At 38.8% G+C, this 13,569-nt stretch overlaps 1 protein-coding gene across 2 annotated transcripts in view; it reads left to right on the top strand.

The window, feature by feature from the left end:
• Positions 1-13,569, top strand: part of LOC136858094 (sec1 family domain-containing protein 2) — a 183,197-nt gene that overhangs the window by 155,613 nt on the left and 14,015 nt on the right. For both annotated transcript variants that reach the window (XM_067137367.2, XM_067137368.2), the window contains 2 exons: positions 7,269-7,446; positions 7,650-7,752. In XM_067137367.2, the coding sequence (XP_066993468.2) occupies positions 7,269-7,446; positions 7,650-7,752 (281 nt within the window). The remainder of the gene's footprint in view (positions 1-7,268; positions 7,447-7,649; positions 7,753-13,569) is intronic.

Below are 13,569 nucleotides of genomic sequence, written 5' to 3' on the forward strand. Positions count from 1 at the left end.
AGTTTGAGGGAGATAATTAGGATTCTCACAGAAGACACGAAGGAAGATAGGCCTCCCTCAAACAATGTACAGGTCACAGTAGGTGTAGAAGAGGGAGAGGAAGGAAACGGGGGGGGGGGGGGGGAGTTGTAGAAGTCAGGTGGTCTAATGTTCTAAGGGGAAGTAGATTGCAGGCTAAAGGCTCTATTCAGGATCAGAATAAAGGACAGGTGTCTGTGCGAAATCGGTACAAATCACTCCAGGTAGAACAACAGAGGAAAGATGAGGAACAGGGAACTGTTGCTGAGATGTATAGAAGTAGGAGGAGGGGAAAAGGTAGGAAAGGGAAATGTAGAGTAGATGATAGGAAAAGACAGGTGGAACAGGGTCATGGGAAGGAGAAAAGGGAGGACGAAGTAGTATCTGCAGCTATCAGGAAAGATAGGGCTGACCAGGAGGGGGAGGGGATCAAATGAGGTGGATAGGGTTGAGGCTCCGGTCATGGGGGATTCCATTGTTAGACATGTGGGGAAAGTGTGTGGAGGAAAGGGAACCAGGGAAGAGTGTTATCCAGGAATTAGGTTGAGGCAGATGTTGAGGAAAGTAGAAGAGAGGGAGTAGGGGAAGGAGAAGGTGGTAGTGTTTCATGTTGGTACCAACAATGTAAGGCAAGCTGATATAAGTACCAACATAGTTGGGGATGTGTGGGATCTGGTAAATGCTGCACGGGTGAATTTTAAGGAAGCGGAAATTGTTATCAGTGGAATACTGTGTAGGAGGGATACTGACTGGAGGGTGATTGGGGATTTAAATGAGACTATGGAGTGGGTATGTGAGAAACTGGGAGTGAAATTTGTAGATCCTAATGGGTGGGTAGGAGATAGCGATCTGCGCACAGATGGCCGTCACTTAAACCGCAGTGGTACGTATAAGTTAGGAAATTTGTTTGGAAGGGTAATAGGGAGGTACATTCAGAGAAACGGGGTTGTCTAGGGAGTGGTGATAAGAGTACAGATATCTGGAAGTCAAGTAGGGATGACATAAAAAATTTAGTGTTGAACTGTAGAAGTATTGTAAAGAAAGAAATAGAATTAAGAAATTTAATAGATATATATTTACCAAATATTGACATAGGAATTGAATCATGGCTGAGAAATGATATAATGGATGCAGAAATTTTCTCACGGAACTGGAGAGTGTATCGTAGAGATAGGATAGGAATGGTGGGAGGGGGAGTATTAATTCTGGTGAAAGAAGAATTTGTAAGCTGCGAAAAAGTTGAAGATGAGAAACATTGAATTCTAGGTGTAAGGCTCATTTATAAAGGTAATAGGCAACTTGATGTCTTTGGAGTGTACAGAATGGGAAAGGGTAGCGGTGACACGGATTCAGAATTATTTTATAAGATAATCATCTATGTGGGAAACGACATGGAAAGAAATGTGATTGTAGCGGGAGATCTGAATTTACCAGATGTTAATTGAGAAGGAAATGCGAATGACAGGAAGCATGACCAACAAATGGCAAATAAGCTAATATGGGAAGGACAGCTGATTTAGCAAGTGATGGAATCAACTAGAGGGAAGAATATTCTGGATGTGGTGCTGGTAAAACCAGATGAGCTCTATAGAGAAACCGAAGTAATAGATGGTATTAGTGATCATGAAGCTGTTTTTGTTGTAGTTAAAAATAAATGTGAGAGGTAGGTCTTAAAAGTAGGACTGTTGGGCAGTACCATATGGCTGATAAAGCAGGCATGAGGCAGTTTCTAAAAAGTGGATCGGTGGAAAATGGTAAATAAAAATGTAAACAGACTCTGGGACAGGTTTAAAGCAATTGTTGAGGAATGTGAAAACAGGTTTGCACCTTTAAAGTTGGTAAGGAATGGTAAAGACCCACCTTATTATAATAGAGAAATAAAGAGACTAAGAAGGAGGTGCAGATTGGAAAGAAATAGTTAGAAATGGCTGTGGAAGTAAGGGGAAATTGAAGGAACTTACTAGGAAATTGAATAAAGCAAAGAAGGCAGCTGAGGATAACATGATGGCAAGCATAATTGACGGCCATACAAATTTTAGTGCAAAATGGAAGGGTATGTATAGGTATTTTAAGGCAGAAACAGGTTCCAAGAAGGACATTCCAGGAATAATGAATGAACAAGGGGAGTGTGTATGTGAGGATCTTCAAAAGGCAGAAATACTCAGTCAGCAGTATGTAAAGATTGTTGGTTACAAGGATAATGTCCACATAGAGGAGGTGACTAATACTAAAGAAGTATTAAAATTTACATATGATAACAGTGACATTTACAATATGATACAAAAGTGAAAACTTGAAAAGCAGCTGGAATTGATAAGATTTCTGGGGATATACTAAAGACAATGGGTTGGAATATAGTACCATATCTGAAGTACTTATTTGATTATTGTTTGGTTGAAGGAGCTATAGGCTACCAAATGAATGGGGAGTTGCTATAGTAGCACCTGAATATAAAGGAAAGGGTGATAGACATAAAGCCGAAAATTACAAGCCAGTAAGTTTGACATGCGTTGCATGTAAGTTTTGGGAAAGCTTTCTTTCTGATTATATTAGACATGTTTGCAAAATTAATAACTGGGTCGATAGAAGGCAGTTCAGTTTTAGGAAAGATTATTCCACTGAAGCTGAACTTGTAGGATTCCAGCAAGATATAGCAAATATCTAGGATTCAGGAGGTCAAATGGACTATATCGCGATTGACCTGTCTAAAGCATTTGATAGGGTGGATCATGGGAGACTACTCGCAAAAATGAGTGCAATTGGACTAGACAAAAGAGTGACTGAATGGGTTACTATATTTCTAAAAAATAGATCTCAGAGAATTAGAGTAGGCAAAGCTTTATCTGACCCTGTAATAATTAAGAGGGGAGTTCCTCAAGGCAGTATTATTGGACCTTTATGTTTTCTTATATATATAAATGATATGAGTAAACAAGTGGAATCAGAGGTAAGGCTTTTTGTGGATGTTGTTATTCTGTATAGAGTAATAAATAAGTTACACGATTGTGAGCAACTGCAACGTGACCTCGATAATGTTGTGAGATGGACAGTAGGCAATGGTATGTTGATAAACAGGGTTAAAAGTCAGGTTGTGAGTTTCACAAATGGGAAAAGTCCTCTCAGTTTTAATTACTGCTTTGATGGTGTGAAATTTCCTTTTGGGGATCATTGTAAGTGCCTAGGTGTTAATACAAAGTGTGTTCAAAAAAAGACCGAACTTTGTAAATTGCGCGCAAACCGCAACATTGAGCGAGTTGTGACTGTGGCGGCGCCTAGCGGCAACTTCTGACAACAGACCGCTGCTTTCCTAATTCCATTGTCTGCATTATCAGTTGAGTTAGAGCCTCTGAAGTGATTGCGTGTGTCACATGTTCGTCGAATTCTATAATGAAACAGCTTGAGGAACAACGCGTGTGCGTGAAGTTCTGCTTCAAAGTTGGGAAAACGTTTGTGGAAACATTTGAAATGTTGAAGCTAGCATACGGGGAGGAATGCATGAGTCGTACACAATGCTACGAGTGATTTAAACGTTTCAAAGACGGTAGAACGTCTGTCACTGAAGATCCTAGGCCTGGGCGACCTTCCACATCAACAGACGACCGCCATGTCGAGAGAGTTTGTGAAGTGATTCGTGGAAATCGTCGTTTGACAGTCCGAGAGGTTGCTGATCAGGTGTGCATCAGCGTAGGATCATGTCATGCAATTTTAACTGAAAAACTTCAGATGCGGCGCGCGTCAGTGCTAAATTTGTCCCTCGTTTGCTGACTGACGATCAAAAAGAGAACCGAGTCAGCATCAGTCAGGAAATGCTTGCTAACGCAGATGCTGATGACAAATTCCTGAAGAACATCATCACTGGAAATGAGACGTGGGTGTACGGTTACGATGTCGAAACCAAAAGGCAATCATCACAGTGGGTGGGGAAAGGTTCTCCTCGACCGAAAAAAGCAGGAATGAGTCGTTCAAACATCAAGGTGATGCTGATTGTGTTTTTTGATTGGAAAGGCATTGTCCATCACGAGTTTGTACCCCGAGGCCAGACAGTGAACAAAGAACTGTACCAGAATGTTTTAACGCATTTGAGAGATGCTGTGCGCAGGAAGAGGCCTGAACTGTGGGAAAACAAATCCTGGATGTTGCACCATGACAATGCGCCAGCACATGCCGCTCTCTCGGTCCGCAGTTATCTGGCAAAACACCAAATTCCTGTTGTGCCCCATCCGCCCTATTCTCCCGACTTGGCGCCAGCAGACTTTTTCTTATTCCCCAAATTGAAAACCACCTTGAAAGGACATCGTTTCCAAGACATTGAAGAAATCAAGGAGAATGCGACGAGGCAACTTCGCGCCATCAAAGAAAGTGCATTCCAGGAAGCATTCCAAAAGTGGAAGAAACGTTGGCAACACGCTGTTGATAGTGCAGGGGACTATTTTGAAGGGGACAGTCTGTGAAATGATGTAAGCTACATAATAAAGTTTTTCTAGCCACAGTTCGGTCTTTTTTTGAACACACCTCGTATAAAGGAAAGATCTTCATTGGGGTAATCACATAAATGGAATAGTAAATAAAGGGTACAGATCTCCGCACATGGTTATGAGGGTGTTTAGGGGTTGTAGTAAGGATGTAAGGGAGAGGGAATATTTGTCTCTGGTGAGACTCCAACTAGAGTATGGTTCCAGTGTATGGGACCCTCATCAGGATAATTCATTAAAGAACTGGAAAAAATCCAAAGGAAAGCAGCTTGATTTGTTCTGGGTGATTTCCGACAAAAGAGTTATTAATATTTAGAAATTTCATGATCCGCCGATCACTCAGGCTGCTCAAGGTTCCTCAACCCATATTGAAGTGGGAATTAATTCTTTGGATCTTACCAAGTTCATGTTTACGTTTATTTTCCGGAACCAAACTACAGAACACACATAGTGTCAACTTCATATGACAATAAACCTCGCAGCATAATTTAACAGTTTTAGAAAACTAAAGTTATATATAAGCTGGACAAACCGCCATGGGTGTACAACAACGGAGTCATCATTTTAACGGATTTTAAAATGGAATGCAACTTCATCTACCATATTTTATTTTATATTCATCTGTGCAAATGTTATAATGTGTTTTTAAAGTTGTTTTAAAGTTATATTTCATATTCATCCATGCAGATGTTATAGTGTGTATAAAGTTGTTTTAGGGTTTTATTGTGTTTGCCCGATTTGACTTTGTGGCTGATGATGGCACATATCTGGTGCCGAAACTAGTACCTCATTTGAACGATATGTGATTCTTTCGCATTAATAAATATCTTTGTATTGAATAGGAGGAACACTCTTAATTTTTAAATATTGACAAAAGAGTAGCGTTACAAAAATGTTGCAAAGTTTGGGCTGGGAAGAACTGATAGTAGCGTCTTTAAAAGTAGGAAAGATTACAATATGAAGATAAAGTTGTAATTCAAGAGGACAAATTGGGGCAAATATTCATTTATAGGAAGGGGAGTTAGGGATTGCAATAACTTACCCCAAGGGAGATGTTCAATAAATTCCTAATTTCTTTGAAATCATTTAAGAAAAGACTAGAAAAACAACAGATAGGGAATCTGCCACCTGGGTGACTGCCCTAAATGCAGATCAGTACTGATTGATTGAAAAAAAAAAAAGTTTATATTCTATATTTTTAAATAGTAGGCTTACAATAAATTTCCTCCCCTCCATGATTAAATTAGATACAAAACGAAAATAAATAGTCAGTTTAACACTACAACTAAGTATAGAATAACTGTAAAAAAAAAAAAAAATCACACATAAAGGTAAAGAACTTCTTGGGGAAAAAAAAAAAAGCAATAATATATTACCATGACAACATTTTGAGAAGCGTTGATTTTAAATTGTCAGAACATTTAATACATGCCACTCCCATATTCTGGATTTTCACTGTTGTTCTTATCATTTTGGGCTCCCTTCCTGGACCTCCGGATCTTTTTGGCCCTCTTTGCCAGCTTTTCTGCATTTAATAACCCACATCCTGTTGAGATATTGGAAAATCTTCAGTGCATTCCTTCCTGGTTGAATACTTAGCTGCTGCAGCTCTTGAACATGCCAGAATTTCCCTTATTGAATGTCAATACTGTACCATTAACATCTAGAATTAGTGTCTGGTACCAAACAAATACCATTTTTGGAACTTTCCTTTACTTGAAAATTCTTGCTGGTATAGACATAATAATGCATTACATACAAATCACACAACCATTAGGATAAACACAAATTTTGACCAGCACATGTAACTGCCAAACAAACAAGAGAATGCAGCATAGTGTCTGTTTTATCAGGCTGACCAAAAAACACGAAACTCCCCTAGAACACACAAACCTCCCAAAGAAATATGAAATAATACCAAAACATAAAATACTGCAGTTCTCAAGCCTGGAGGAAAATGTCTAGAAAGGTGTGGCTCTCTTATGTCACATGGTATCTAAATGGATGTTAAGTGGCGTTGGGGTACTTTTTCAACAAAAAAACCCCATGCATATTATAAAATGAACCTCCAGCTATCAAAATCATTAAAATATCTAAAAATGGGTATTTTCAACCCAAAATGGCTTATGACCTCCCGTTGAAAAAACTAGGTAAACATTTGATAGGGGCTCTGGTACCTGAGCAGCATCGTAAATGCATATCAATGATTGATTAATTGATTGTTTTATTTCTTTATATTTTTTTTAATTTTTTCACGAGAGCAACCATGTGGAACAACACAGTGTATTGACAGAAGTTTCAGGTACTGTGTGTAGCAGATGGTTCATTTAGAAGTTGTGTAACATGGAGACTACAGTGATGAACAAGCAGTAATATAGTTCTATGGTTGCCAGTTGAGTAGTGCAGTTGGTTAAGCACTTACCTCCTGTGCATATAGTTGCAGGATGAAATTACATCATAGTCAGTTCTTAAAAGTGCTTAAATAAAAGGGAATTTTAGTAGATTTATTGGCATATTACAGATCTCTTTTCTTGGTAAAAGGATATATTACAAATGTCAGCATGTTCTCTAGTGTTTGTAGAACGTTCACACAGAAAAGTGTTTGAAGATACTGAAGATACTTCAGTATGCCAGTACATTCCTACAATGGTTTGCTTTTTTCTCTTTGAATTGTGCTTCATTGTTTTCGTTGCTGTGCTTATTCCCTGGAACACTGCCTGATGTATATTTGAATGAAGCATAATATTAATATTGAACTGTGTTAACCATTATTTATAGCTACGCAAGTTGATACAGACTCGTCACGAGCGTCAGTTAACATTACGTCAGTTACTGTCACTACTGATTCACGTGTATTCCCTTGCTGGAACAACTCTAAAATTCTCTGAAACAGAAGAGCGTCAGCTTCATGATGCCCTGCGATGGGGAATTATCCAAGACAGAGATGACTCATTATGTAAGTAGTTGAAATGATGTGTTGTGTTCTCTAGTACTCTAGAAAGTTGTAAGTGAAGTAATTTACATGAGCATAGGGAAAAACTAATGCAAATTATTTTCTCATGTCATTGTTATAGCTTGTTATGTTTGAAACTTTAATACTATGTTTGTTATTCAAACTACTATAGTTCCTAACATATGATAGTGATTTTTTTTTTTTAGTGCCAGAATTTGCTAGTGATGACATAGTAGAAGAGAAAGTTGTCAGAATCATGGACAGACTTCACAGCATTGGACGTGCAAGAAATGACCTCACAAAGTACAGGTTGGTAGCTGTTAGGAGATATTATGTATTGTATAAGAATGCACATTTGATGTATCTTCACAGCAGTCAGTCAGTCTCGCCCCCACCCCCTCTCTAATCCCCTCAGCTCTGTACCAGAATGGTCAACATTCTTATTGTCAGACCATGGTAATCCAGGTTCGTTTCCTGGCCAACTTGTGGGATTTTAACCACGGATGGTCAGTTGCTATGGCTCAGAGACTGAGTATTTGTTATGTCAAAAACATTACTGCATATCTCACACCATGCACTACATTAACACACTGTTTACCATGACAGATGCTGCTGACATTCCTATGAGTGCCTGACTTACAAGGACTCCACCAAGCTGTAATAGCCATACAAAATTGCTTAAACCAAACTTTTCTTCCATTCTGAATGATAACATGAAACAAAACCCCAGATAAGTTACTCTTCCTTTTCCACCTTTACTGCAAAATGAAGGATATATCAAACTACTACAAATGTTATCTCTTGTGAGGGTGTTCGATATCATTGATGAGCTGCTGGCGGGACATAAATAAATATGTGCAATTCTGTCCAATGTCTTCTTCTTCTCTCCTCCTCCTCCTCATTCACCCTTGTCCAGGAGTTCCTAGGTTGGACAGTGAATCATCAGCCTCCATCCCTGATCCACTTTGATGCTGCATATATGAGGAGGAATCAAATATAAATGAGATTTTATTTTTTATATAAATTCATTTATTGAAAAACACAAGGCACTTACAATTTATTTTTCCACATAGTTTCTTCCTTTGGAAATGTATTTGTCCCAGCGTATGGCCAGATTTTTTGATGTCCTCATCATAAAAAGAACAGGGTCGTGTCACCAGTCATTTGCGCATGAAGTCTTCCACACTCTCGTCATCTTCAAATCGTTGCCCTCCTGTAGCTTCTTTAAGCAGTTCGAACGAATGGAAATCGCAGGGCAATAAGTTTGGGCTGTAAGGAGGATGATCAAGTGTAGTCCAGTGTTCCTGTAGCTTGGAGACAGAGATGCAGTATGGGGCCACGCATTGTCGTGGAGGAGGATGACTTGTTGAATCGGTTGGTCTCGTCTTTTGCGGCAATATGTAACCCTCACCTTATTCAACAGCTCGCAGTAGTAAGCAGCATTGATTGTGCATCGCTCATGTCCGTCGATTGTCGTCAATAATGTCTTTAACCGCACAAATGTTTTTGGCTGTAATGCTGCTCCAAGGACGGCAATCATGTTGCTGATTTTCCACACGTTCTCGTCCTTCCTTGAACTTTTTATGCCAGGCAAACACATGTGTCCTTGACAGTGTTTGATCACCGAACTGTGCAGCCAATCTCTGGCAAATTTCCGCCGCTGTAACTCCTTCACGAACAAGAAATTTTATAATTATGCGTTGCGCAGTGGAGGGGTGCACCTGTTGCTCTGATATCATGAGCGTTACTGACAAAACGGTGGGAAATATCTAACAACACGCTCTCCCCATTCCTAACGGTCTCATCTAAGCATAGCAGAAGTGCGGGGCCAGTCCTACCAACTGCTGATGTTCAGGAACAAACATCCTGTTTATACTGATTGACCTTCATAGGGTATTATTACAGTGGGCTTGTCACATCCAAAGACAATCTATACCTAACTACTAGGTTTCAGTAAGGTCTCACCCAACCTGTAGAACAGATACCTTTTGCAATGGCCCTTAACCAGGAGAACAGACATTGCATTTTGAATTTCAGTGGCATTTCCTCCACTAGGGAACCAGCACCTACCTGAAGGAGTTCCTGTACTCAAAGCTATTGGCCACTTGGGAGAGTCGTTGTGTCATTGGCTGTACAATCTACTCCCATGGCTGGGGTGCAATTTAATATACAGGCAATATTATAAAGTGTTTTCTAATAAATTTGCACGTCATCTGTAATTGAATATGTGGACCCTTCTCTACCCTTTAATTTACTGTTGTTAAAAAATGAATCCCTACTAATATAAATGTGAACATGTGTTTTAATGTTTGTGGATTAAATTTCACCTATGATTATGACCAGGAATAAATAATGTATACCGGGCGAGTTGGCCGTGCGCGTAGAGGCGCGCGGCTGTGAGCTTGCATCCGGGAGATAGTAGGTTCGAATCCCACTATCGGCAGCCCTGAAGATGGTTTTCCGTGGTTTCCCATTTTCACACCAGGCAAATGCTGGGGATGTACCTTAATTAAGGCCACGGCCGCTTCCTTCCAACTCCTAGGCCTTTCCTATCCCATCGTCGCCATAAGACCTATCTGTGTCGGTGCGACGTAAAGCCGCTAGCAAAAAAAAAAAATAATGTATAGGATACTTACTATCATGCTGCCTGTTAAGGCGGCCATGCAGCAAAAGAAAATGTGAGGCAAGTTAGAGAAAAATGAATGCCTGGGACCCTTAAAAGTGAATACACATAGGTAACGTTTGTTCATAATCATGTTTGGAAATATACAGATCTCTTATGAACAATATGAACAAACAATCCATGAGATGTGAGTGTGAACATTTTGTACACGTGCTGTACTGACACTGTTAGATACATGTCGCCTTGCATGATAAGATGACATATGCCATAAGACATGTCTTTGTCGGTGCGACGTAAAGCCACTGGAAAAAAAAAAAAAGACGTATCTTGATGTTCAAAATATGGCATTTCAGTACTGTTTGTTTTACTTCATTCTGTACTTTGGGCACATCATATATGAGGCATGTTTTTTAAGTAAGGGCCATTTGAAAATAACTACACAACGAAAGACGATTTTCCAACACCACATTTATTTGCAGATTCTACATACTGTACTCTATTTTTCAACATAGCCACCAAGTTTGTTTAAACACTTATCATACCTTACAACTAAGTTTTGAATACCCTCTTCATAGACACTTGCCGCCTGTTCCGATAACCAAGAGATCTTGTGCTGGGGCAGAGTCTGTTTGGCCTTCACCTGTACAAGTGAATGTGTGTATCTCCGTTCCATGCTCTGTTACTTTGATTCGAGCGTGATATGCGAAACCCATGTTTCGTCTCCTGTTACGTTCTGACTGAACATGCCATCACCTTCTTCGGCATAATGAGTCAAAAACGTCATCAAACACTCAAATCTTTTGTTTTTGTATCCTTATCTGCTTTAGTGATAATGAGTTCCTTATCTTTAACCAAGCTCGATAGCTGCAGTCATTTAATTGCGGCCGGTATCCAGTATTCGGGAGATAGTAGGTTCGATCCCCACTATCGGCAGCCCTGAAAATGGTTTTCCATTTTTACACCAGGCAAATGCTGGGGCTGTACCTTAATGAAGGCCACGGCCGCTTCCTTCCCACTCCTAGCCATTTCCTGTCCCATCGTCGCCATAAGACCTATCTGTGTCGGTGCGACGTAAAGCAACTAGCAAAAAATAAAAAATAAAAAAAAACACCTTATCTTTAACCTGCTTTTTTAAGTTCTAAAATACTCTTTTGATCAATATTGACGTCCTTGGAACTGCAAGCGGAAATCTCTTTATTATTAGTAACTGAACTATTCTGCAACTTTCTTTTTAGATCTAATCTAACTTCCTCCTGTACCTCATGTGGTAATTTACTAATTGCAACTTCCGATTCAACATCAAGTTTTGTGGTCTTTTTGGCCAGGTTGAAATTAGGCCAGTTATGTTTTGGGCCTTTAGAAAAAATTTGCCTTTCATTCTCATTCAAGCTGGTCTTGGAAAGGTTGATTACTGGTGTATGAAAACTCCCGATTAGATCTTTATTAGAAAAATGTTTGGTTCTTAAGATGGGTTTACTTGATGTCAGTTCTTTCTTTAGTATTTCTAGTTTTTTATCCAATATTGTCTGTTTAGCAGGAAGCAAGTTATTTAATTTGATCTCAACTGAGTCCTGAAAAATGTTCCATTGCGCTTTACTAAGCAAGGCAGCGGACCTGAGGTGAGCCTCATATAATTGCTAATTCTGAAAGGTTTTTTTCTTATAAAGAAATTTTAACTCAGTTTTTAAACAAAATCTTTTACATTTTTGTTGTATGTTGTGCTGGTGGGAATGCACCTGATTCGTTTAAAATACTCTTTTTAAAAAAAATTTCCTGATAACATCTCAAAGGACTTAGTGCTCGTTTTCCAACTCATTAGGATTGCTCTATTAAAGGGCCACTGTAGTTTGTATTGAATTATTTCTACTACGATACTACGTGAAGTTTTAAGAAGTGCAACTATTTTATAATTTGTTGTTCTTTTTTAAATCCACTTTATATCATAAGTAAGCAAAACCGGTTTGCATATGTTTTTATCAGTTTAAGGCATAAGACTCACAAGTCTTTGACTTGTTGAAAATATGAACTTAGTATATTTTTTACACAATTTCATGTTGTTAATATGGTTTTAAATTGTGATGAATTTGACGTTGATAAACTTATATGATTGTCAGTTTTTCTACAAAATTCTATCAGCTGATGATGATGCATGGGGCGTCGGAAACTAGTACTGATTGAAAACTATATGTTGTAATTACATCTACGCAACAATTTTTATGAAATGAATAAGGTGGACCCAAAATTATAATAAAAAGTTGTAATCTTGGTTCAATACGGTCAAACAATGAAGTTTATTAATTTAACCAAATACACCACTTACACGAGAAACTCGCCTCCTTTCTCCCAAGTCTTCCCAGCCCATATCTGCAACATTTTTGTAATGCTACTCTTTTGTCGGAAATCACCCAGAACAAATCAAACTGCTTTCCTTTGGATTTTTTCCAGTTCTTGAATCAAATAATCCTGATGAGGGTTCCATATGCTGGAACCATACTCTAGATGAGGTCTTACCAGAGACTTATATGCCCTCTCCTGTTCATCCTTACAACAGCCCCTAAATACCCTCATAACCATGTGCAGAGATCTGTACCTTTTATTAACAATCATATTTATGTGATTACCTTAATGAAGATCTTTCCTTATATTAACACCTAGGTATTTACAATGATCACCAAAAGGAACTTTCACCCCATCAATGCAGTAATTAAAACTGAGAGGACTTTTCCTATTTGTGAAACTCACAACCTGACTTTTAACCCCATTTATCATCACACCATTGCCTACTGTCCATCTCACAACATTATCAAGGTCATTTTGCAGTTGCTCACAATCTTGTAACTTATTTATTACTCTGTACAGAATAACATCACCTGCAAACAGCCTTATCTCTGATTCCACTTCTTTACACATATCATTGATATATATACACACATAAGAAAACATAAAGGTCCAATAATACTGCCTTGAGGAATTCCCCTCTTCATTATTACAGGGACAGATAAAGCTTCACCTACTCTAATAATCTGAGTTCTATTTTCTAGAAATATAGCCACCTATTCAGTCACTCTTTTGTCTAGTCCAGTTGCACTCATTTTTTGCCAGTAATCTCCCATGATCTACCCTATCAAATGCCTTAGATAGATCAGTCATGATACAGTCCATTTGGCCTCCTGAATCCAGGATATCTGCTATATCTTGCTGGAATCCTACAAGTTGAGCTTCAGTAGAATAACCTTTCCTACATCCAAACTGCCTTCTATCAAACCAGTTACTAATTTCACAAACATGTCTATTATAATCAGAAAGAATACTTTCCCAAAGCTTATATGCAATGCATGTCAAACTGACTAGCCTGTAATTTTCAGCTTTATGTCTATTACCCTTTCCTTTATACACAGGGGCTACTATAGCAACTCTACATTCATTTGGTATAGCTCCTTCATGTAAACAATTATCAAATAAGTACGTTAGATATGGTACTATATCCCAACCCATTGCCTTTA

Source organism: Anabrus simplex, chromosome 1 (assembly GCF_040414725.1).
Source record: "Anabrus simplex isolate iqAnaSimp1 chromosome 1, ASM4041472v1, whole genome shotgun sequence".
In the NCBI taxonomy this organism is placed as follows: Eukaryota; Metazoa; Arthropoda; class Insecta; order Orthoptera; family Tettigoniidae; genus Anabrus; species Anabrus simplex.